Raw genomic sequence first — 27,494 nt, forward strand, 5'->3', positions numbered from 1 at the left:
TCCAGTCAAGCTTTAAGGCTAAAGCCTATTATCTGGAACTTTCTTTTACCTAAAAAAGGACAAAGATCTTGAGAACTTTACTCAAAGGGAAAGTAATATAATTTAAAGGAAGAAAAAATAATAGAAAATATTATTTGCAGATATACAAAATATATATAGTATATAAAATATAGTAGGTTATACCAGGAAATTACTGGTAAAACCATTTTGTAGGTACTAAAAATCAAGTATATATAAGTCACCATCTCAAATAATATATTCTAACTAATCCTGTGTGAAAAGGTCTCCCTCCATAAGAAAATAAGTTCTTGAACCTCAGGGAAACCAATTTATTATTCTGGCTCATTCTTTTCCTGCTTACCTAATTCACTCCCATTTCTGGACCTCATTTTTCTCCTGTTGTTCTAAAGTTATTTTGATTTTAATATCTCATAATATCAGGATCATTTCCTCCTTGGATAACAAGCTTTTAAAAGACATGGGCTTAACCTGCTACCCAGGTGCACTTTTTTCTCAACATTTGTCACCTTTCATGGTGACCTGTATTTTATTATTGAACAAAAGCTATCTATGTGGTACTCTGTTACCAACACATTAGCTCACAAGAGCCTTTAAATAACAGAAATTGCCTGGGAACTCTAAATGCAGAGGAACCAGGAAGCTTATAGGCCAAGATAAAGCAGCTTAAGGTTGGCTATTAATTTTGGCTAATATTAAATCATGACACAGCTCACACGTAAGGATCACAGTTCAATTATGAACCATAAAGAAGTTTAAAGAAAAGAAGATTTACAAGATATTTTTAAGCACATTAATGCATATTGTGGAAGTTGTGAGAGTATTTCAGGCCCCAGCAATGATAGACCCATGCCCCAGTATATAAATTCAAATATAATTATTCTTAGACTAACACTGATAAAGTGGCAAGTTGGAGCATACCTCTACTCAAAGGTATATTGCAGTGTTGCACATATATTTTTTGCTTAAATTAATGATGTGACAGGTAGGTTACTTTGTCATACATTAGTTCTAACAAATTATTTTAAAAATACTTTCCTCTTAACGATTTTGCTATTCATAAACATAACTGTTGGACCTTTAGGGCTGACAACTTGTATCTGAAACTTGGATAGCAAAGCTTTCTTTACTTCTCAATATAATTGACATCTTTTACAAAAGTACTGTGATTTAAAAGACATTATTTTCTCATATGACAAAAACCTTAAATAATTAGTTGTGTGGGTAATTATTAAACATTCTAGCAATTAGATGACACCATGTAAATGGGTGTAGATAGGAAAGAAAATGAGCTCATGCCCATTTGTGTATAAAGAGCACCATGATAAAAATTACCAAAAAAGATAAACATGAGCCAACTGCGAATGATCTTTATACTTTCCTTAAAGTAAATGAGTTACTGCTGCCTTTCCTTGACACTTGTTTGGATTGATTTCTCATACACTAAAAGAATACTTGGGAGAATGGTTTCCTAGGGTCATCTTGGCCATGATTTCCTCCATAAACATAATTAAGAAAAGAAAGAAGCAGGAAAGAAAGGAAAGAAAGATGAAAACAAGGAAGCAAAGACAGAAGGAAGGAAGGGAGGGAGGGAGTTGCTGAATGGTTAAGATAATGGTTATCTAATGGTTAATGGGCACTGTGTGAGATTCTTTACATATATCATTTCATTTAAGTTTTATGATATAAATTTTGTATATCAAGAAGTCGATAACCAAATATTAAATTATATAGCTGGTAAATGACAGGATCTACCTTTAAGCTTAGATTAGTCACATTCTAAAGCTGCTCTACTTTCAAATAAATTCAGTTTTCTTAATTGTAAAATAGAGTTGAAAATTTTCTATCACCACAAAAAATTCTATAAAGACTGATTCAGTTTATCCAGAGTATATAAGACATACTGTATCCAATGGAAATATTTGATATTTGAGACAGATGTGGTAGTCCCTATAGTCCAGCAAAAACATATCATTGACAAGCTACCTCTACCCATGTATGCAGAGTTCCAGCTTATCTTGTTGGAGCCTCATTCTGTAATAAGAATGGACAACCACAGCCCACCAGATATTTGAGTCAAGTCACTAATATGATGGAAATAGAATGAGAAAAATATATGAACGAAAGGAACCAGATGAAATTGATGATTCAAAGTAGAGAAAATTTTAAAATAAAAAAACCTAAAAGTACAAAACAACAAATTTTAATTTACATCCTTAGGTAAGTTAGAAAAAAATATAATCTATTGGGCTTCCCTGGTGGCACAGTGGTTGAGAGTCCACCTGCTGATGCAGGGGATGCGGGTTCGTGCCCCGGTCCGGGAACATCCCACATGCCGCGAAGTGGCTGGGCCCGTGAGCCATGGCTGCTGAGCCTGTGCGTTCGGAGCCTGTGCTGTGCAACGGGAGAGGCCACAACAGTGAGAGCCCCACGTACCACACACACACACACACACACACACACACTACATATATATATATATATATATATATATATATATATATATATATATAAAATCTATTTTCTGTTTTCTCACTTATTCAATTAATTAATGTTTATTGAGTGCTAAGTGCCATCCTCACTATTGGGAATGGGAGTAGCATGGTCAAACAAAATTTTTGCCCTCACAGCATGTGAGGGAGTGAGGTATGCAAGAAAGAACAGAGAATAAGAAAGACATCTAGAAAATTGAAAATATAATTGCTTAAGTAAAAATAAATTAATATAAAGGTGGAGGGGGGCGCTTCCCTGGTGGCACAAAGGTTAAGAATCCTCCTGCCAATGCAGGGGACACGGGTTCGAGCCCTGGTCCGGGAAGATCCCACATGCCAAGGAGCAACTAAGCCTGTGTGCCACAACTACTGAGCCTGTGCTCTAGAGCCCGTGAGCCACAACTACTGAGCCCATGTGCCACAACTACTGAAGCCCACGCACCTAGAGCCCGTGCTCCGCAACAAGAGAAGCCACCGCAATGAGAAGCCCGCGCACTGCAACAAAGAGGAGTCCTCGTTCACCGCAACTAGAGAAATCCTGCATGCAGCAATGAAGACCCAACACAGCCATAAATAAATAAATAAATAAATGAAAATTTTTTTAAAAAAAAAGGGGGGATCAAACTGAGAATTCTTTCAGAACATGAGAAAAATCAATCCTGATGATCTAACACTCACATCATAAAGATCACAAAACAGGAAACAGAGAAAACTGATGGGAGAAACTTATTAACATAATAATAAAGAGAAAAAATTCCAGAGCCAAAGAGTCACTGTTCCTCAAGTTGAGTGCCAAGCAGAATAAATTTTAAAAATTCTGCCAATATACATTATCTCGATTACAGAATCTCAAAGACAAACAAAACCCAAAAAACAAAAAAAAACCCTCAATGATTCTGAAAGAAAAAAAAAGTCAAAGTAACAAGAGTAAGAATGGAAGCTGCAACTCTGTATTCTAGAGGCAATGGGATTTTATGCCCAACTAAACTATTGATTAAGTGTGCCTGCATCCTGAAGATATTTTTAGGCAGTCAAGTTCTCATGTTTCCTAAATGAGTCACTGGAGTTACATAGAAATAGAAGAAATTAAAGCAAGAAAGAAAAGGCATGTGATTCAGAAGACAGTGAATACAACTCAGAAGATCAGTGAAAGGAAATCACAGGGTGATAAATGTGAAGTCTGGAAAGCAACCAATACAAATGAAGTAGGATGGTGGAAGGACTTTAGAAAACATCCTGGGGTAAAAACCAGGGAGTCACAGACTAAAGTATATAGAATGTTTAATTGAGAGGATTAAAGCCTTTGAGGATGTAAAGGCTCAGAAAGCAATAAAAAATAAAACTCTGGAGGAAAAAAAACATCTGTACAAGAAATTCACAATCCAAAAATATATCAAACTAAACAATAGCATGATTATAAGCGAATGATGAAGCATAAGCTTTAAAAATAAGAACATCATAATATGTGTGGCCGATACGGCATAGCATTGGACCCATGGATAAATTAATCCAATCTGGCAAATTACCTGGGGAAAAATTCCATAATATTTACATGATAAATATGAAGTAAATGCTCATGACTAAGTGACTGTTTTTTTCACATTTAGATTCAAAATATGTGGGGGGCGGGGTGGGGGGGTGGGAAATAGAAGACTTGATTGTGGTTGTGAAACAACATAAACTTACTAATATAACCTTCAAATGTAAAAGAAAGGAGAATCTTTTTCACCAGGATCAAGGTGCATTTCTCTTTGAGAGTCACAGGGTCATGATATTGTAAGAAAAGGGAAGGAAGTCTAGTACTTGGTGCTGCAGTAAGCAGCCTTACCTAATCATAATCATACGAAAGCTGTTTTTTTGGTTTTCTGCTTTTAGAGTCAACCTATAAATAAGTCATAATTACAGAAACCAGTGAAATAATATAAAATTTCAAAACATAGAAGACTCAATAGCAAAGGCAGAGGAGATGAAAGGGCAAAGGACACTATGCTTCTCATCTTGCCAATGGATGCATTAAGTCTCAATTTTCTATGGTTAATAGAACAATAAATAGAGGTTCAAGTATGTTGGATGTTTCAGAGGAAGCCAACAGTAACAGCAAGACCGGCTATATTTGAGTATTTGGGGAAGAGAGGGCCAGGTAGATGGAGTCTAGTTTAATTAAGTCAGATTCATTGTAAAATAAATCTGAGGTAATGTCTAAGCTTTATAAATAAAGATATTAAAACATTACAGATAAGCAAGATATTGACAAAAATCTATACCCCAAATAACAATAACATAAGATAGGGAGGCAGCCACCAGAAGGGCTGCGAACAGAAACCATTCCAAACGGTGCCCTGCAAGAAGGAAAACTGGGGTAAGGCAGGAAAACACTGCTTTTCATCATAAATCCTGGAGGCATACTATTTCATCCTCAGACTGGTTGTTTCCTCTACAATATACTGAGTAAAAAATACAAGTAGTGTAGCATTACTCTCAATTTCTGCTAATATCATCCAGTATGGTTTTGTCCATACAAAGATGAAAGAAACCACTTTCTAAATATACAGTACTTTCTAACTCTATCATTTTGATATAAGGAAACACTAGTTGCTCCTAAAAAACCAACCAATTGTTGTCTTTTCTAAAAATTGCACTGCCAAGTGTTTTCTGTTCTTGGATGTCAATGCTGCCATTTGAAAGATTACATAAGGTAGTTTGGTTGACGCTAAAGAGCTATAATCTCAGTTCCAAAAGCAAGTAGAGGACATGTATAAGCACACCTACCACCCTAAAATGTACCCTCTTCCCTATAATTTACATATTATACTGATTGGAGTTTTGTTTTCTATGAGAGGCTCAATGTAATAAACTCATACTTTCAAAAAGCTCTTGCCATTCCCTTGGCAAATGTGAAAGCACTTGGAGAAATTGAAAGCTTTTCAGAAGCTACCCCTGCAATGGCACAATGATTGCAACGCCCACCTGAGCTATTACGATTTCCTTCCACTGGGTGATCATTCAGAATTATCTGATGGCCCCTTTTGGGCATCACAACGTACCCTTCTCATTAGTCATATTAAAGAAATCAGAAAATGCAGCCCCATCAAGAGACTGTTTCCAGATCCAAAACCTGGCCAAAGAAATCACATATTGACTAGGTCTCCGTGAGTCCTAAAAACAGGTTTTGAAGAAAGGCTTTGTGACTGAGCTTAGACTGTGTGATACTGGGACAATTTTCTTTTCACATAAAGTACTTTGTGAATATGGTTCTGCTGGGCATTTAAAGTCCATAAAACACAGCCTTTCTTGCCCCACAGTGAGGGCTCAATAAAGGCTGGCTGAATTCAAAACTCAGGCCTCTCAGTCTGTTGGGAACACTACATAAAAGAGTAAACACTTTGAAAAGTGTCTGTGGCCTTGTCAAGCCCCCCCCCCCCACCCCCCAGGTATCAGGAAGCACACTTGTAAGACGCAAACTACCAAAGCTTTCCCAAACCTTGGTAATGGAGGCCTTTATTCCACATGTGGAAAATTAGACAGTTTAAAGAATTTGATATATATTCTTTGGTCAAATGCACTGCAGAATAAATTTAAAGGCATTATCCCTCTTTCTAAATAATTCTTCTCTTGAAAGAGTTAAGTCATTTTACTTGGAGAAATTAAATATTTAACTGTTAATCATTAATTTATGTTATGTGAGTTTTCATAACCAATCAGAAACACTGATTTCATTGGTTTTTTCTAAGTCTTTGCCTTAGATATGCTAAGAAAATGGACTTAAAGTACTAAATTTGACTAGGCCTGCGTTTTTTAAAAATTGGTTTAATCCTTTCTACTCGGTTAAAAAAAAAAGTCTCAGAAGAAGCCTTACAAAAAATTCACAGTTAAAACTGAAACAAGCCCAAGAAGTGACTATATTTGCATAACTTGAACTGTATTTGGAAGAAAATTCCACTGAAGACAACAATGGAAGCTTATCAAATTGGAATTTCACATAGATTTTCCATAGCCCTACTAATGAATACTGACTCATTGGTCAGCTATGGTGAAAATGTAATGGAGCTCTAAGATAGGAAATGTATCATTGGAGTGTGTTCGGTGGTTCCATTACATCAGTATGAAAACTGCATCAGGCATCCGGTTTCTCTGCCGCTTTCTGAGACCAATTCTAGAGCACTATGGTTATTAATTCTTTAGCATTTTGACTGGGGCCAGACTGTGCCACTGAATTAAAACCCCTTTTATTTTGCCACAGTCATGAAAAATTTGGACTTTATGTCAGATTGGGATTGTTTGGGCTACTTATCTGGTTTTACATTTTGTCAGGATGGCAGGTAACATGCTACTGAATCCTTTCTAAGAAACTTTTAATCTAGGGGATAAATTCGAAGGCAGAATTGAAGGTACTACTGTATTACTATATGAAGTTGGATCTGTAGAGGACCAAATGCTGTCCACTGAAAAGGACACTTCAGACAGTAAAAGTCTGAGCTAAGACTGATTTAAAGCACGTTCTAGTTCTACTTGCAAATGCTTACATTCTAAGAATTTTCCATTCTATTAGTGATAGGTATGTTCATGCTGCATAAAAGTTCACCTTTCACAATTGGTTCAGAATGCTAGATGATTTTTGTGATATGTTCACCTCTTTTAAAATGGACTGAAATTGATAGGTCAAACAGTTACTCTAAACTATTGAAATAATTCTCATTCTAAGTAGTGCTGAAAATATTATCTGCTTTGTCCTGTTCCTGAGAAATAATTGCATATTAAATCACTTTTTTGATTTCTATAAGGATCAGTCTTTCAACTTTGTTCTCAAAGTTTATTTTAGGACTTTATTTTAGCCCAAATTCTTTTCAAATTCTTTCTTGTATTTAACTTTCAAAATATATGCATCAGTTAGAAAATTTGAAAACCAGAGAGAATAATGGACTTGATGCATGTTTTCTTCTTAGGAAAATAATATACTTGCCTGTGTGATCTAAGTGATGATTTCCAGTGATAGAAATCTACATCACTGGTTTTATCTGTCCATCCATCCTTTCATCTATCTGGTACACTACCGGTCATAACGACAGTAATGAATAATAATGGCATTAATAATAGCAGAGGACATTTCTTGAATAATTATGTTCCAGAAACTCTGTTAAATCCTTTAAATGGATCATCTCATTTATTTGTTTTAGTGGTCCTCTCGGTGGTGGGTATAAGTATACCCATTTAACAGAAGAGGTATCTGAGGCTCAGAGATCATAACTTGTTCAATGTCCATATTAGTGAGTGGTAGAACCAAGGTCTGAATTCCAATTACAGTCTCTTGCCAGAGTGTTTTTTTATTCTGGTGGCTGGGCTGGTCTAGGATATTTTATATACTTTAGATATATTTGCAAAAGTACCTGCTTATTTCAGTTTAGATTGAGTTCTAGGTTCTCCAGCTCTCAAATCTGTAAGTTTTCATGACACTAGTTTATCTTGGACTTTCCTCCTAGCACTTTCTTCCTCGCACTTACTTCAGACTATGACTACATGATCAGACAACTTACAGGACAAATCAAGATTCATCTGAGAATGAAAAGGGCTGCTGTTACTAAGTATTCTGGGACGACAGGTATAACTAGGATTGTCCAGGCATGTGGGGACATGGGATCATTCTGATGGGCTACTAGGATATTTCTTCTCGGCTGCTGGTCCAGAGCCCAGATCCTCTGAGGGCAACACTAGGTGTTTTTTTCCAATGATCCTCTGATACAACCTTTATTTTCTCAGGATTAGTTTTCTGGACAACTATTTTTTCCTCTGTTATAGAGCAGAACATTTAATAAGCAACCTAAAAAGACTAAAATATCTTAATACTCCTTTAGAGCTGAATAACTATGGACACAGAGGCACATTTATTTATCACTGTTACAGTAAAAGTATAAAATGTTCTATACCTTTAATAAGTCCTTTTTCTTGCAGAGTTTTCAGGGAAGGTCTTCGGGTAATAAACTTCTTTAATCTGCTCTTAACTCGGTTTTTGTCGCTTGTATCAGAAGCACTATGATGCAGTCTGAACACTGGAGATTTAAAAAAAAGAGGCTTTCAGTAAATTTTTCCTTTATGATTATTACTTTATGCAAATATGAATAGAAAACAGTAGTTATGGGACAACTACCTGAATTAATAGCTCAGGCCCTTCTGTTCAGACAGGGCATAGGAGTAAAAATTTGTCCATATGAAAATATTAGCTCTGTTGCAACATGCATGTGTAATGAGAATGTGGTTAGCTCCATATTTTCACAATTTATCTCACATTCATTTCCTCATATTTACCACAATAATCTTTATCTGTATAATTCCACCTAACTGTATCCATACACAAAATTGTAGAAAAGTTAATCTAACTTAGAGATAAAAAAGCTCTGGTTGGGCTTCCCTGGTGGCGCAGTGGTTGAGAGTCCGCCTGCCAATGCAGGGGAAACGGGTTCGTGCCCTGGTCTGGGAAGATCCCACATGCCGCGGAGCGGCTGAGCCCGTGAGCCATGGCCGCTGAGCCTGCGCGTCCGGAGCCTGTGCTCCGCAATGGGAGAGGCCACAGCAGTGAGAGGCCCGCATACCGCAAAAAAAAAAAAAAAAAAAAAAAAAGCTCTGGTTAATTTCAATTAATTGTGATTATATACTGCCTGTAGGAAATGTAGGCATTTTCAAAGATCCTGCTTGCCCAAATAATTTCATCAATTTTCTTTATCAAGTTAACCCAAAGTGATTTCTTTTTCAGAAAGCAGATATTTCTTACTCTTCTTATGTGTGTGAAATTACCTCTAGGTGAAATTCTGTAACACATATTGCCTCAAACTTTTGCCATGTCTTCATCAGTCCCCCATCCTCAGTTTCCTAGCCTCACTGTTATCTTCAAAGTTAGGTGTGCATCAAATTCATTTCCTAAGCAAATATTTGCTGAATGTCTACTGATTATCACATCCCATGCTAAACGCTGTGAATTCAATGATGAACGTAACACTTAAGGTCTGTACCTTCATTAAGCATGGAGTCTAAATACATTCAAGTTATCTTATTATTAATGACTTTATTAACTAACTTGTTAACAATGATTCTTATCATTAATAATTCCTGAAATGATAGGAATTTATTATCTGTATGACCTGAGGTACAGATCGTAAGTGGGTCCTTCACTGTCTTAATCTAATTACTGACGTCATGTGAGGATTTGGGGCACTTAAGGAGGAACATAAAGGTTCTTTTCCTCTCAAATCATATTTTAGAATAAGCCAATCATTCAGTTGGGTTAATAATAATATGACTAAAATGTACTGACACCGTAATTTATGCTTGATATTCTCCTAAGCACCTAACATGATTTAACCTAATTCTACTGCAATGTAAGCTACATGTAGGCAGGGATTTTCATCTACTTTTACAAATGTTGTTCACTAATGTGTCCCTAATACCTCAAACACTGTTTAGAATTAGTAAGTGTTTAGTCAATATTTGTTGAATCAAATCTCAAATGACCTTTTGAAGTATATAAACTAATTCATCCATTTTAGAGATGAAGAAGCTAAGTCAGAGAGTCAAGCTAAGTAACTTGTCCAAGGTCCAGTTTGGATATGGGACCAGTCTCATAGGATTTTTATCTGGTATTCTAATGTATTGGAGTATTGGTGAAAGAATGGAAGGGGAAGGAAAACAGAAATATCAGGAGCTCATGTAGTCATTTCAAGTAGAATGGTTTTAATCAACTAAAATTTTTTAAGTAGCTATTGGGTGCAAAACACTTTACTAAATTACAGCTGTAGGGGAGCTTCACTTGAGTCATTCTATCCTCTCCTGAGGAACTCAGAAGAGAAAAGAGAGAGACTTAGGAGGGAGCTGCAGCTGGAAGAAAATAAATTGCCTGAATTAGAGGATCTGAAGTCAAATTTTCCCAGTGGGGTCTCCAAGGAACCCGCAAAAGTGCCTAAGGGAGAGTGTATGCTTTAAAAATTCTGCCAGGCCTAGAGTGTGAGAAGCTTTCTTATAACTGGTCAAATAAGGACATTTTTGCAACCTCCTTCCTCTAGCTTTGACCACAAAGTAGTTATAAACTTGCGTTAGCAAAATGGGGAGTTGGAGTGAAGTGTTAGGCTAAGGAAAAGAAGAGGAAGACATCCTGCCCCCCTCCTAGCTAAGTGTAGAGTGGAGTTTTAATTTTAACTTAAGTTCAAAATTTTGATTATCACATGGGGTTATACACTATTAAATACTGAGTTGAGACAGTACTTGCTACTTATAAGACCATAATATCTTCTATTACCTCAAAGTAAGGTTCTCAATCTTAGTACTATTGATATTCTAGGCCCAAAAATTCTTTTCTGCAGGGAGTTGCTCTGTACAGGATAAGGATGTTGAGAAGCCTCCCTGGCCTCTACCCACAATACGTCAGTAGCACACTCTCCTCAGGTGTGACAATCAAAAATGCCTCCAGACATTGCTAACTGTCTTCTGGGGTGAGAGGGGGGAAAAGTGCTCCCTGCTGAGAATCATTCCCTTAAACTGAAGGGACAAGTTATAGGACCTGCTTCAGTTCTTGTTTATTGGTGGTGGAAGGGCTACTCCCACGCTGACAAAATGTAAAGCAACAGTGAAAAGAAAAAAAAAAAAAAAAACCCTATTATTTTAATAATATATCTCTCTATAAGTAGCATGTATATAAAAATATATATGTAAAACATACATATCTGATCTATCATCTATCTATTGTCTATCTATCTGCTATCTGTTAATTAAATGAGCTGTTTATACAAGTACAACCACTCTCATGTGAGTGTGGTCAATGGGTCTATCACTTGAAAAGGTTGGGAAGCACTGCTGTAGACCAGAGCGTCCCAACTATTATACCTGACAGGATGGTTATATAGAGTGAGATTTACGGATGCCCTCAGCACTCTGTGTAATTGAGCAGGACCAAGGCAACCTGAGCCCCTGGGAAATTGTTGTTGGCTATGAGCAGTCTTATTTATTTGTTCCAGTGGGCTATGCAAATATTATCATTTTTTTTGTGCATTTGAACATAAAATGGTTTGAGGAGCACTGCTTTAGACCTGTGTTGTCCAATATGGTAGCCACTAGTCACTCAGGGCTATTGAGTACTTGAAATGCAGCTTGTGCCGTAGGTTGAAATAATAATGTTTTGGATATTTTTGTTAAAAAATATATTGTTAAAATTAATATATTATTAAAACTTGTTACTTTAAAAAATGTGGCTATGAGAAGATTTTAAATTACACACATAGCTCAGATATTTTTGGACAGTGCTGCTAGGTGATACACGCACACAGACACACAGACACACACACACACACACACACACACACACACACATTGACCACCTACTGAATACATGGCAGTGCTGGATTTAACTGTTGTGGATAGAAATGCATACGGTCTATGTAGTAATAATACATCATGATAAGGAGTTTGAAGTATAAGAGACTAAGGGTTCTTAGAGGAGGAACAGACCTCAGGTCATTTTGGAGAAATAGCAAGTGCCTTGAAAACCCATGCAAGCCATAGTTGCTTTTACAGGACCATGAATGTCAGGCATCAACTGATTCAAAACTGTATGATTGGATGAGTCATTCTGAGTGTCTTAATATACTGTGCTTATATGCTATCCTATCAACTTTCATCTGGGTCCAGTCATATATAATGTGCTCCAATTGATAGCTGTATCAAAGCCCCATGGCTCTGGGTTCTAGTACTGGGAGCTAAAGGAACACTTATCCTTCAGGAAGAATCTACCTCAGTAATTCTGGTCTCAAGTCTGCCTTTGAAATGATATGGAATAATCAATCTAAATTTTCACAGGTTACCATTTTCTATGTCTAGTCTCACCTCAAAATCTTGTCATTTTCCATGATAGAATGTCAAGAAATTAAGGGCCAAAAGAGGTATTTTTTTGGCCAGTTAGGGACTAGTAAATATGATATGATTAAAAAGTACTTTTTAAATTAAAATACATACATGTGGTATAAATGTGAGATTATGGAAGTAATTATATAGTGTATATATATATATTGTTTTCAATACCAACTTCTGCCTCCACATGTGAGAAATGTATGTAAGGTACACTGGTTTTTCAAGAAAAATGAAAGTGTATTTTAAAATGTTTTAGCTTGTTTCTTTCTCATACATTCTGAGAAACTAGCAGAGTCTTGAATATGATTACACAGTTTTTAACATAGCCAAACTATCCAAAGTTGCCTCTAATGATGACTTTCCTGGAGACAGACTAGAGTGTCAACTTCCATTTCCTGATGCCATAAATAATCGTCCTCAGATGACAAGTCAAATTGCCAGGCCTTTGCCATCATTCATTCTGCTCACTTTGTTCTAAGAAGAGATCCGCAGAAGTTAAAGTCAATAGATGACTATAATATATGGCATAATTTTTATTAACCAAATAACTTGAAAGTGCTGTAAATACAAACTAAAAATGTAAAAAGCACATGGTTATAAAGCAAAGTCCATCACTGGACCCCTGTAAACAGCAATAAAACTCTTTGAATATTGTGGTTTACAAATCTGATTTTAACAGCCAAACTTATAAAACAGTTTACGCTTTTCTGTTGTCAAGGGAGAAAAACTTGCCAAATTGTTCATTTTAAGTAAATACAACATAACCAATTAAGGAAAGCAAAATTTAAACACATGCCTATGGTAATCAGGACATAGTTTGCTTCTGATTTCACTACTGATTTTAACAGAACAGTGTTCCTTCCACTTTCCCACAGCACCCAAGTGACCCCACACATACTTTTAGAAACTTGTAATCACACAGTGCAAATAAAAGGACACTTTACTGGAAAATACACAGTGTGGTACAATAATCCATCATTTATGAAAAATAGAATTCAGCCTTTCCTCTTTCCTCAGAGATTCAACTACTTTTTGAGAGTGAAGCTTACTGCAATTTAAAGATTTATGTTAAGCCAATGAGCAGTTTTTTTCCGTTCCCATTTAAACTTTTTATTCAAAAATGAAAAGAGACTGAAGAGATAGCGGTTTAAATTCCAAAGCATTTAATCTGATTTACAGAGGAATCACTCCTAATTCTACATATTTTCACCTCCACGAAAAGTTAACTTGAATTGGATTAGCTTTCCAGGTATTCTAGAATTTACTTTTATTTCCTTTATGCTTTCTCTTTTTTTTTTCCACTGATGGGTGATCTTTTCTTTCAAGCCCAAACAAATAGACTATTTTTCAAAGCGTAAGAATTTTGAATAACAATATGCAGTTTAAGTCTCCACACTCATAGGCCAAAGGCATTAGCTTTAAGCACCATTCTTAACCAGTGGAGAGATTTAATTGGTGTTAAAGCTGCTCACACCAGACAAGAGTTAGGATCCTGGGCTTTTCAAGATGATCTTCAATAAATATCATTACATATGAGAATAAGGCATTAGCCCAACACAAGTTTTATACCTGACACAGCCATTATGGTGTTAAAACCACCTCTAGAGGTAGGAATGCTTATTGTAAAGGATGCCCTTTGTATATTTATTTCCCAACTTTAGTAATGGGAGGAGGAAGCAACACAATTTAGATGATGAATATCCACTACCATTCTATTAAGGGATGGGAACCACAAAAGAAAAACCTTCAAATCTTCCAGAATCCAACGGTTTGGATAATATGATCCAGAACTGTGCATCTGCCAGAATTTTTCTTGCTATGGACCTTATTTTGAAATATCCCCTTTTCCTGCCAAACTGCTGTTCTCGCGGTATTCCCATGTTACAATTACATGTTGTTAATATTATTATTTTTTTTAAATTTGGAAATGCTGGGAGAGCTAACATTTCAGAAATGTTGCTAAAGGAAAGCAGAGTCATTACCCTTCAGAAATGCTATTACAAACAAATTTCTAGGCTACTTGTTGTCACTTTTTTGATGGGGTTTTACATAGGGATCAACATCAGGTGTAGATAGATAGTTGTATTAGCAGCTAAGAGCTCCCAACACAGAGTCTGGTAGGATGTTCAGAGCAAAACTGGTGGCAGTTGCTTAGTGCACTCATCTTACTGCACTGCAGTGTTTGGAGAGGGAAATCCAGAAAGAAATGACAAAATAGGGTTATATCAGGCTCTTCATCCCCAGAGATTCGAAAACACTTCTCAAACCATCACACGGATTACATAACAAAGTGCTGATTGTCTCCTTTCATATTTTCCAATATGACCTTCTTGTATTTGGAATTACCCTGTTGTACCACTTTCTAAATTACTAAAACAAGAGCACCTTACCCGAAGTAGAGAAATAAAGTTTATTAAATTTCTTGCCAGTCTCCTGCCTGATTCCTTTACAGGGCATATCTGCTTGCGCTCATTCATTAGGCTGTAATAAATACTGCTTTGCTCTCTCCAGAGTGTGGTTTTAGAGCTCAAAAACTTTGCACATAACTCCATGTCAGAGTGGGCAGAAAGGGTAAGTCTGGACTTAATGTACTGAAATGTACTGTTGGTCATTTAATCTCTCTTTTTTTTTCACATGCTCAGTGTAAACAGAAGTCATAATTTCAATCCCCTGAGGAGCTAAGTTATTGAAACTTTAAGTGACTTACTTGAAACACAAATCATGATTAAATCTGGAAATAATTGGAAGAGGGAATGCAGGGCGTTTTAACAGCAGTGCTTTATTTTAACCACTTAATTCCCACTTAGACATTGTAGAAATATAAAATAAATAATCAGTTGGAAACAGAAGGGTATGAAAACGTTCTCTTGCCAATGATTCATAGCTATGCTATCTACTCATTTAAAGAGGAGTGAGAATTCATGCAATGAAATATGTTTACTTTTAGGCTAAATCATCTAGTTTAAATAGACAAATCTACTCACATTTTTACATTTTCAGTGTCAATAAAGAGCTGGCAGTTTACTGTCATGGCCCCTGTAACTCAGCCATATGGAAATGCCATTAACTGCTTTTTCCAGTAATGTATAAATTCTTTAGTGTCTTTTCATGTATTGACCTAATATTTTAATTTTGCTCATGATGTATCTTTGATGTGTCTGTGTTGATAATGCATTTCTATAATGTGAGTCAGGGTATTATATTTAAACTCTTTTTACAGTGTTTAGCATAGCACTGAGTTACTTAAAGAATAACTTTCAGGACGGTTATGATGATGATGATGACAACTTCAAAACTGTACTGCAAATATTGAGTAATTTCATCACAAATATAATTTTCTTTCAATTGTTAGTCTATCTGGTTTCTTTCTATAAGCCAGAGTTGCAAAAGATTTTGGCATCAAAGGTTATGGAAATACTACATATTCACAAAAAAAGGAAAGAAGAAAAAAAGAGAATACACCTAAATAGCAAAAACCTATGGTGTATGTAGAGACATATGATGATATTTCTTCCTGAAACAGAATCAGATACAGATACAGTATAAGATGTAAAGATTCCGATCATCAAGACATCTTCTATTGACTAGATATTTTATCTTGGCTTCTTATAACTTAATGTAGTGTTGGTAAAACTTTGTCACTTGAGAGCTATTTCAAAACTTTGATAAATTTGCTAATAGAGTAAGGGGTTACTGAGCTAAGGCAGTAACTGATTTTGAAAGTAAAATTACTAAGGAAAAAAAAGAAAGAAAGAAAAAAATAACATACGGCACCAATCCAGACAAAGGGCACCATGAAGTAGAAACATGTTTTCCATGAGGAAAGGCTGCATATTAAATACAGGGATGGGTTCTCTCGTAGTGATAGAAAACAGGCCATGGCCAAATCAAATGAGAAGAGCCTTACAGATGAATGTGAACATCAGTCCACAAACAGAGAACAAAATAAAGAAAAAACAAAACAATAGGATTGTAGGCATGGCAATTCCCCCCATAGAGGTAGAAGCAAGACAAAATTCTAGGAAATTAACACTTAGATTTCTATGGAAAAAAAAAGTCAAGTTGGAGAAAGAAATAATATTCATATTTTAGAGCACCAGCCAATTTCCATGCTTACTTTACATACTGACTCATGCTTAGCAGTATTTGCATTGGGTGGGTGGTATTAAAATCTTCTCTCCATACAGACATAAATAGAGCTATCACTATGTATTTTGTGCACATGTATGTATTTGTACCTTTGTGAAAATGTGTGTACAGATACTGTATTCTCAGCAGGCATAGGGGGGAGAAATATATAACAACTCTGAAGCTTTTTCTTTAATCTCTAAACTCTTGGCCCTATGTGTGATCAAGAATATTTTACAGTGTATCCTTAATTTTTCAAACATAAAATTTGAAACAGGACAGGAAAATATATAGTCAAAAAAATCAATATTTAAGAGGAAGTGGTGGAATAAATTGTTTATTTAGATTGTGAGAAAAGTTAAATATATATATTTAACTTTTCTCACAATCTAAATATTATAATTATATAATCATCTACATAATTACATATAATAATGTGTACGGCCCCGGGCGTCCCCGGGGCAGGAGACGCGAAAGAATGGAGGCAAGACAGAATCCTGATCAAGCCTCAAACTTTTATTGCTGCGGTAGCTGTATTTATACACTGCAGAGAAAGGGGGGCGGGATTCAGAATGAGGGAAGTACTTGGCTAATCATCATTGGTGCTGCGTGCGCGGGCTTTCATTTTAGGCGCGAACTTCTATCTCATAAATCAGGAAGAGAAGCAGGGTGTCGGCCATCTTCTAATGGCGAAAACTTCTTGGCTCCCAACATAATAATCTATATAGTACTGATTCTTTTAAAGCAGTCTCAATTTCCATTTTGACCAGTCAATCTGATTATCTTAAAATCACATGTATTATTAATAATGACTAATGTTTGTAGAGTACTACCAGTGTGACAAGGAACTGTACTAAGAACGTCATATCTCATGATTATTCAATGTGGTAGGTTCTCTTATTGCTGTCTACTCTGCAGATTAGGAATCTGAGGTTCAGAGAGCTTAAGCCAAGTAGCCAATAGTGGCCGAGCCAGAAATCAAATGCAGGGCTGTTTGATTTGGAGCCCCTGGGCATGCCTAACCTGCCCCACTGCCTGCCTCTCTATCTGTTTGGCAATGCTGTCAAAGTTCTAAGGACATGGAGAGATGGCAGTAGCCTCCCACTGTGGTCAACTGCTTCCGGCCTAAGGTCTTAAATCATCTGCTTCAGGTGAACTGCTGACAAAATTACTCTAGGTGCTGTGTGTCACTGTAGACCTAAAAGGGAAAATGAGTTGCTTTAGGCGAGATTAGTGAATCACAGGACAGCCACAGTGTTGACAGCTGAATACTCTCTGGATTGTCAGTCAGAACAGCTGAAGATGGCTTCTGGACTGCACAGAGCCATAACCATCATAAACACAAATTGAGCTCTTCAGCTACTGGGCAGAAGGTGAATACAAGGATCTCTCACCATGCTCCAGGTGGCTGAATGTAGCAAGACAAGAATGAATATAGAAATAGAGCTATTGGGGCTTCCTTTTAAGCCAAAATGCCTAGTGACCTAGTCGGTTCTCTCAATTTCTTAGTCCTTGTTCTTGATTCCTGTCATCATGCAATCTTTTTTCAAAAACAGATGATGCACCCTTAGCCCACAATACATTCACAATACATTCAAAGCACATACATTAATGTCTACAGATTCCTTAGTTCTTCTCTCAGCCCAACCAGGAATCTCATTCTTCTCTATATCCAGCCACAGAGTCTGCTTGTATTATTCCTAGTTGCTTCATAGGAGTAAGTTCAGGGTCAGCATTTAAGGGGAAGGCAGATAAGAACCACTAATATGTGGCCTCCTTCTAACAGCTAATGTTGTTCCTTTTCAAAAATGTGTGTTCCGTTCTCTCTCATGCATTTTTTTCTCTCTTTTGAATACTACCAGTTTTGGATTTTGAATTTCAACTCTGATACTTAACAGTGGTAAGATCTTATTTAAGCAGTATAAGTTCTTTTTGCCTCTATTTTCTCATCTGTTAAATGGCACTGACAATATCCCTACCAAGGATTGTTATAGCAGGTAAATACCCCGATATATGCAAAACACCAGCACAATATCTAGGGTATAGTAAGCATCCAATAAAAACTAACAATTGTTATGAACTGTGAGGTTATGAGAGTTACCCCGTATCACAATCATGGTTGTAATAATCAGTAAGTAAACAGATCAGGTGGTATGAAAAGTGCACTCTTCACCTTCCATCCCAGTGCCTCTCATTTTATCAGCATATACTTGGTCATTTATTATGTATCTGGTATTATTAGATTATGCCTTTAGCTGTTGCATACATTAAGTTTATATTAATTTATATGATTAATATATATTAATACATACCCATTTTAATTGATGGCTGTTTGGCTCTCAGTTAAAAAAAAAAAAACTTGTATACAACCCCAAGAGTTTATCTGTGATTAATTTCTGCCAGGTAGAGTGTATTTCAAGACTTTGAACATGCCTTGAAATCATTGGGTTTTGAAGAACTATCCATTAAAGACTTTCTGAACTGTGACAATGGATATTGACAGTGCTTGTCAGACTAAACCACTATTGATTGGCTCACATCATGTGTATAGCAAAACCAATTTCTTTCAAGTGCTTCTTCCTAACTGAAATACATTATTGCAGCCTTCCTCTCTGTTTATTTTAACACCAAAGCTCATCGCATGTAACACATCCAGCAAAAAGGTTTCACAATGAACAAAGCAGCAAACTGCAGCAAAGAGAGAAGGGAAGGCACTTAGCAATCCAAACGCTCTTGTACTGTAAGTTGCTATCCCTTTGGAAAATGTCAATCTCTTGCAGAGTCTTGTTTTTATTTTAGAATCCTCTTGAATATGGAAAGATCATGGACTAACAGAGCTTTGCTATTGTTTAATGATCCTGTGACTCTCACGGTTTCTACCCCTGAATGAAACTATTTTAAGTATTGTGTGTATGTTTCAGTTGTGGGAAAGAGTTTATGTTGGGTCATTGCTCCCCTGTCCACAAACATACACAGCTCTACACACACACACACACACACACACACCAGGGATGTGACTTTTCCCAAGTCTTAGAATGTTTTCTCCCATGAGTGACTCAGGCCAACTTTGGCCATATGCTACACATTGTACAGTTTCATTACTAATTTGAATTTGCATTGTGCCTTTCTTCCCAAGAGGGCACATTTCTTACTGAAACAACACTCTTACATAACAAAGAACAGTTCTCATAATACCCTCATGAGTGGAAAGAATTCCAGATTTATTTTTTTATTTGAAAATATTATTAAACAAAATCTAAAAGCATACCTTCCCCAAGTACTGACTGATCATATCTCATGCTTCCTGCAGTGTACGAGGAGCATTCCAGGGCCTAAAGAACCTTCAGTCTTAGTTTTCACCCTCTACAAAGCTCAGAGTTTACTGTATGCAAATACCTGGGGAAAGCAGGGTATTCCTCGATCTTGGGATAATTCTCAGAATATTCCTAAAATTGTCAACCCTCTAAAAAAGTGATCCTTAGAACTCACGAGTTACTCTGATGATAAAACAGGGAAGACTTGGTTAAGTCTACAAATACTTTAATTAAATCTGCTGTGGTGCTGTCAGCTTCTTCCCCAGTCTAAGCATGCCTGGAAATTTAAAGGAAAAAATTTGCTTAGAATGCTGGCAAATGCTACACAAGCAAAATGTATCATTGTGCAAATCCCCTCCTTAAGTGACAGAGTTCCAAGTTTACTTGAACATTCGAGACTAGGATTTCTCCCAAGAAAAGGGTCCCATTGAGCCTTGCTTCCTGCTCGTCCATGCTATGGCCCCGCAGAATGGCCTCACTGAGCCCCCTGGACCATGTCCTTCCTCTGGCTTGGCCCCTTGGCCACGGCCTTCTCAACCCTCACATTCCCTAGCTCTGAGACAGGCTCCTGGCCTTGGGCCCATTCTCTTGGCACTCTCTGCAGGGGTCACTCTGTCCTGAAGAACGGCTGGTTGTCAGCGTGGCAGCCTCCTGTGCCTTTTTCAGGACATCGGAGATCAGGGAACGTCAGGCCAGAGTCAGTTAGTCTCTCACAAAATAGTTTTGCTGGGATAGGACCCTCTAGTAGAGGCATCGTTTTGATGTAAGCTTCAAGCTATTTGCTCCAAAATGTGCTTGTAAACCACTGAGACCCTCCCCCACAGGAAGGGTATTGAAAATGCAAAGGGTGGGCTGAGCAGAACTGAGGACACAGTATGCAGTCTACAGCTAAGTGATCCGGGATAGTGGAGCGGTTTGTCCTCACAAATGCTGACAGACAGCTGCAATTTGCAGCTGGCAGTGAGTTTATGCTTGCTAAACAAAGATCTAGCTGGAGCCGGTGAATACTTGGCTCCATTGCAATAATCATAATTCATAACATACATTGCTAAAGAAGGAGAAAAAACTAGGAAAAGACCCAGAAAGACCCATATCATTGTGACACTTGAAGCGGTCAGGATATACGCTGTTTTATTTGTTGTCTATTTGGAGTCTATGTGCGGTCCTTTATGGAGACGATGGTCCCCAGGTCTGTGACAAATGAAACTGCTTTCTGCTTTCCAGTCACACCTTCAGATTAACTCTTCTTTCCATTAAAAAATAGTGATAGGAGATTTACTTTCTGCCAAAATCCAATTATTATCCCGAATATTTTATTTCTTTTCCTAGATGAGTTAATTGTAATCAAGTTGCCAAGCTTTTCCTTGTTTTTGACCATCAGATAACCCCATTCTTGGGGGCAGTTCATGTTGGAGTCACGGAAACATGAAATATTAAATCTGGAATGAACTTGAGGGAACCTAAAATAAATGCTCCTTACTTTCTTAAAAAATAAATTTATTTATTTATTTATTTTTGGCTGCGTTGGGTCTTCGTTGCTGTGCATGGGCTTTTCTCTAGTTGCGGCGAGCAGGGGCTACTCCTCGTGGTGCGCGGGCTTCTCACTGCAGTGGCTTCTCTTGTTACAGAGCATGGGCTCTAGGTGCACAGGCTTCAGTAGTCGTGGCACGCGGGCTCAGTAGTTGTGGCTTGCGGCCTCTAGAGCGCAGGTTCAGTAGTTGTGGCGCATGGGCTTAGTTGCCCTGCAGCATGTGGGATCTTCCCGGACCAGGGCTCGAACCCATGTCCCCTGCATTGGCAGAAGGATTCTTAACCACTGCGCCACCAGGGAAGCTCAAATGCCCCTTACTTCTGAGATGAGGAAAAAGACACCCAAATTGTTTAAGTCACTTGCCTTAGGCCACAGAGTAAGAAGCAGGGTAAAGATTCTCTCCAAAGTCTCAAGCACCATCTCTGGGTTTCTGTCAGCACATTTTTTATGTCTCACTAATCCCAGATTTAACTTTATTGGAAAAACTGTCCTAAATCCAGAAGAATGTTCTACAGGAGCCAGGTCTGTTGCTCTAGGCACCCACTACTAGCCCAAATCTTTCAGTGATCAGGTATTTTAGATTTGAATCTTAATGCAGTCATTGCCATCAATTAATTTCATTTTATTGTACATATTTGGAAAAAGAGTTTTGAATAGAATATGGATATATATATATATTTTTATAAATTTTTTAATTTTATTTAATTTTGGCTGCATTGGGTCTTCGTTGCCGCGCATGGGCTTTCTCTAGTTGCAGTGAGCGAGGGCTACTCTTCGTTGAGGTGCGCGGGCTTCTCACTGCGGTGGCTTCTCTTGTTGCAGAGCACAGGCTCTAGGCATGCGGGCTCCAGTATTTGTGGCACACAGGCTCAGTAGTTGTGGCACACAGGCTCAGTAGTTGTGGCTTGCGGGCTCTAGAGCGCAGGCTCAATAGTTATGGCACGTGAGCTTAGTTGCTCTGCGGCATGTGGGATCTTCCCTGACCAGGGCTCGAACCCATGTCCCCTGCACTGGCAGGTGGATTCTTAACCACTGTGCCACCAGGGAAGCCCTGGAAATATATTTAAGTTCATATGCATAATTATGCATACAAATATGAAAAATACATGCCCCAAGGGGGGAAATTACAGTAGCCTTGCTTTTGACATGTAGCAATGCTGTGTTTGCTATTATACTTTTCTTTAACTTTTGGTAACCTGAAATCTGTAATAGATTATTATTATTTAGGGTTCTGACCCTTCTCATTCCCTGTGGGGAGAAGATCCTGTTGCCAATTGCCAGGACACTCCTCCAGACACAGATGTCACTGAGGAGAGTCCTCTGCTGGATATCCCCTCCATGTGTTTCAGCCTAAGCTAAGAGGGAATAAAGGGGATTGAGCTAGGAATGGGAACATGCATTTCACCAAGTTCCAACCCCTCTGAAATTCGAACTTTTGGACTATTGAACAGGCTGAGATCTTGATTTTCTTCAAGCTTGTTTATTTTCGACAAAATAGAAATTCTGGTCTTGGGGAAAAAAAATGTCTTTGGGTTTTAAAGGTCTCTGAAAGCTTCTTGAGACATTAAGTATCTCTTGTATAAAAAATAATACAGTGATGATTTAAGACCAGAGAAACTGGAAGTGCGCGGATTAAATGACCTTTAAAATACACATAGGTTTAAAATCAAAAGGAAAATGCACTTAGCAAAAAAGCATTTGGCATTTACTTCTAAAACATGGTTGGAAACATTAAGCAAACTCAAAATGAGGCAACGCACACACATCCTTATTTTGACTTAAAGATCTACTTTAAATAACACAACAGATGTGGTCATCAGCATCTGTTCCAACAGGGACACAGTGAATGGTGAGAAAGACGCGGTCAGACTTGATAATAACAATAACTACTGTCATTGTTATCCCTTAATCCTTCAAACTGTCAAAGCACAACCAAGAGTAAAAGGGAAATATTCTAGCAGGATCTGACTCCCTCCCCATTTGTGTCAAGCAGTTCAGTTAGGAAATTTCTATCAGGAAATATTCCCTTAAATTAACCACTGGAAAGCAAGTTTAGCTATTTTTCACTCTGTGGCACACACAAAAAAAGGAAAAAAACACCTGTGGACTTCAGTCTGAAAACACGCCTGACAACAAAAACAGGTGTTGGCTTATGTAATGGCTCAAGAAAGCAGAGGAGAACAGAGTCGTGAGGCAAAGGTGGGGCCTTGCAAAGGAAAACTGAACTTAATTGCTCCACTGTGAGGGAATGGCCAAGAATTATGTGCTCTTGGTCACATAATAGTTTGGCAAAAATACTTCTTTTGCCAGTTTTGTGCCCACATGAAATAAACTGCTGTTGGAATACATGTGGAAGTCAAAGATGAGGGTGGGCTAAGGCAGATCTTCACATAGCACTTTGGAATTTAAGGGTGTTCCCTATACACTAATCAAGGCTGACACAGAGTCAGTAGTCAGTTAAAAAAATGTTTAATAATTGAATACTCTCTGACCAAGATGTATGGTGGAAAGCACATAGGCATTTGGGCTAAGAGACCTGATCTTGACTCCCAGATCCACCACTTAGGAAGTATGTGACTTGGCTTCCCTGAATCTCAATTTCCTTATCTGTATAATAGGGATAGAAAAGCTCCAATGCAATGTTGTAAGGATTAAATGTTATGATGTAAAATATCACAACGCTTTGTATGAACACAAATATATTACTATCTTTATGCTTTTCCTCCACTTTCTTCCACATCTTCATCATTCTCACCATCATTACCATAAATTACAGCTTGCACTAGACTCTGTAAAGTGAATTAAACAGAGATGGTCCTTGGACCTTTGGGAGCTAACAATTAAAAATTACAACACTGATGTGTCTAAACAGAAAGTAGATATGGATAATTTAAGAAATTTGGAGTAAGTGTATAAAAATTAAGTTAAGCTTATATTAATATTAGCTGTCAGTAAAGAGATATGTCTATATGGCATAGGAAGAGCCCTAGGAATTGCTGGTTGAGACAGAGTATACCTTCTCACACTTTTAACACACTGTATACCAAATTCTCCACCTGCATGAATGTTTATTTATTGCAGCTTTGATGGCAATAAGTGTCCTGGCGGTATAAACCCTCCCACATGAATGCATGATGTGAGTTACCACAACAACTTCTGCTAATAATAATAATTAAAAAAATAATAAAGTATTTTTATACTTTATTTATATTTATATATATAAGTATATATTTATACTTTAAGACTGAAATCTTGCGTCTACCCAAATAGAAATGGCAGAAATTTTTCTTTGATAAATATGGTAGCAGCATTGTCTTATATAATGGTACTTCTTATCAGAATTGTGTCAGAAGTACATCTCATGCAGCCTTACAGTACACAGATAAGTAATTTAATAATGACAGCTAAAACATATTTTATATATTAAAAAAATTTTAAAGACCCTTAACACTTGATTAATAGCGGATGGAATATCAGTTTGGGGGAGAATCTGAAGATCTGAGGAGCTGAATTGTTTGTGCGGTGGGGAGTGAGGGAATGGGTTAGTAGTCAGAAGACTCTTTGCTGTTGTACTTCATAGGGGTCATATTCACAATTTTCAAGCAAGATCAGCTCTGACCAGTAGAGTAAAAGAAAACTTCTCAGAATTAGTGTCTTTCTGGTAAGCTTCCATACCCCCAGATGGAGTTGATCGCTTATAGTTACTTGTCAGTCACTACTTTTACTTTAGATACATTGACCTTCATTTTCTCTCCTGAGCACATCCCACCTCAGGGTCTCTGCACATGCTGCTTCCTCTGACCTAGAACTTTTTTTGGATATTTGCATAGCTACTTTCCTTACTTCTTTCAGATCTTCCCCTAAACATCACCTCTCATAGGTTTTCCCTCTCTATTTAAAATTGCAAGCCTTCCCCACTTAGGTGCTATCTCCCTTCCTTGGTTTATTTGTTTGTTTGTTTATTTAAGTTTTTAAACTTCACTGTCTCACTAATATATATTTTACTTCCTTTTAACATCTATTTTTCCCCCAATAGAATGTTAGCTCCAGGAGAGCAGGATTTTTGCCTATGTTTCATTGTATTTTATTTTACTGATTTTTTAAGAGACTCTAATCCCAGTACCCAGAACAGTGCTGAGTGAATGATAAGTGCTTAGTATATATTTGTTGACTGAATAGAAGAATACTCTGATTTTTTTTCTAGAAAACTGAAAGTTCTAGTTTCTTTTATTCAGCATTTTTAACACATGACTAAAACCCTATGTTCTTAGAAAGTAAACCTTCACCTAATGTTTTATGAAGAAAGGAAATTATGATTGGTTATTATCATTGAATGACAGTCTGAGTTTATATCCACAACAGGTCTGAGAAAAGAAACAGATCCTGGCCCTCAGGCCCTTTTCTTCAAACCTTGAACATCTAGAAAGAGTTGTGGTATTCTTTCCTTATTTACCTATTCACAGATATGAGTGAAAAATTATGTTGCTATCCTTATTATCTTACTTAAATAAGAAAAACAGAATTCATATTAAAAACATTAAATATCTTTTAAGGACACATACATTCAAGGATATATTAAAATTATTCTATATGGTATTTATCCGGAGGAAGGTGAATGAGAGATAAAGAAGAAAATTGTAAAGCTAGAGAGTTGCATGGCTAATGATAATAAGGATGACAAGGATGATGAGGATGATAAAACTCAATTCTCTGTATCAATTAAGCAGACAGAGAGAGAGAGAGAGAGAGAGAGAGAGAAAGAGAGAGGCTGAGTTTCCTCAAGGGGCTGATTCTGGTCTCTCATGTGGCTGAGATTGCAGACCTCCTAGACCAGCATTCTTCACATATGTAATTATAAATATGCTAGTAGTCACATTAAAAAAGAAAAAGCAGACATTAATTTTAATAATTTGTATATTTTATTTAACCTAATCTATCCAAAGTATTGTCATTTCTCCATGTAATCAAAATAGACATTATTGGTGAGATATTTTATATTCTTTGTCTTGTACTAAGTCTTTGAAATCTGGTGTGTACGTCACACCTACAGCCAGCACGTCTCAATTCAGACTAGCCCCATTTTAAATGTCCAATAAACACTTGTGGCTAGTGGCATCTGTACTGGACAGTGCAGGTCTAAAGCAAGCTTCTAGGTGTCATGTCGGAAGGTGGGCCTTACCACAGCAGTGGGCAACTGTATGTCAGAAAAGAAAGCTGCGAAGTCATGTGTCTGGAATCAGAGCCACCAAAACCAGAGGCTATTTCTGAATTAATTTGTGATTCCAGTTCTTTCTCCATCTAGCTTTCTGTTAGTGTCTAAGTAAGACAATTGCATGGGGGAGCCAGAGTGATTCATCAAAAAGGACAACAGTTAGGAAAAAAGTAAGGTGATTTTACCTGTATCTCAAGCTGGTAGAGCAGATCAAGCAAGACACACTCTGTTCTTTTAACTGTAATACTGATAATTAGGCTTCTGAATTTTAGTATGCCTACTTTCAAGTGCTGTTCTGTTGAAACTTCACATGTGCTAGTCATCGCTCCACCATAACTGAATTTATACCTAAACCTTAAAATATATCTGGGGGGACTGAATGGGTTAACTCTAGGTTCTCAGGGGAGCTGGGTGTTTTAACTTTATAAGAGGTACTCCCTGTGCTCAGGACAGTTACAACAGTTCAGAGTGGTAGTCCTTATTTGACCTCTCTCATGTTAAATGTATTTTATTTTTGAAAATTCATGGCAAGATAAAAATTTTAAATTATCACAAAGGGTCAGTTTCAGATGATCTATTTTAATATAAGAAAGACTAGATGGGCACTGTCTGCTTTATAGTACATTATCCAAATAATGGTTTTGGTCTGGTGAGAAAAGTTGGAGACACACACACTCAGACATAGTATATGCTTAGCTACAGAATAAATTGGTTTTGTTCAATTTGAGTTTTGGTTTTGCTCTTAAGTGCCATATATTTAGTTGACTTGACTGTACAATGATTTGAATAGACTCTACTGATTTTACTTTTATAACATTTCCCTGTAAGGGAATCAATTCACATAATCTCGGCCAAAAATTATTCAAACTGAGAAGTGTGTATATCTCTCAACTTTTACATCACACACACACACA

At 37.1% G+C, this 27,494-nt stretch overlaps 1 protein-coding gene across 3 annotated transcripts in view; it reads right to left on the minus strand.

Annotated features, from left to right (window-relative positions):
• The window catches only part of ARHGAP15 (Rho GTPase activating protein 15), a 621,340-nt gene that overhangs the window by 245,763 nt on the left and 348,083 nt on the right, over positions 1 to 27,494 (minus strand). For all 3 annotated transcript variants that reach the window (XM_019925524.3, XM_019925523.2, XM_073807741.1), the window contains exon 9: positions 8,432 to 8,554. In XM_019925524.3, the coding sequence (XP_019781083.2) occupies positions 8,432 to 8,554 (123 nt within the window). The remainder of the gene's footprint in view (positions 1 to 8,431; positions 8,555 to 27,494) is intronic.

The sequence above is a fragment of the Tursiops truncatus genome, chromosome 7 (genome assembly GCF_011762595.2).
Source record: "Tursiops truncatus isolate mTurTru1 chromosome 7, mTurTru1.mat.Y, whole genome shotgun sequence".
Lineage (NCBI taxonomy): Eukaryota > Metazoa > Chordata > Mammalia > Artiodactyla > Delphinidae > Tursiops > Tursiops truncatus.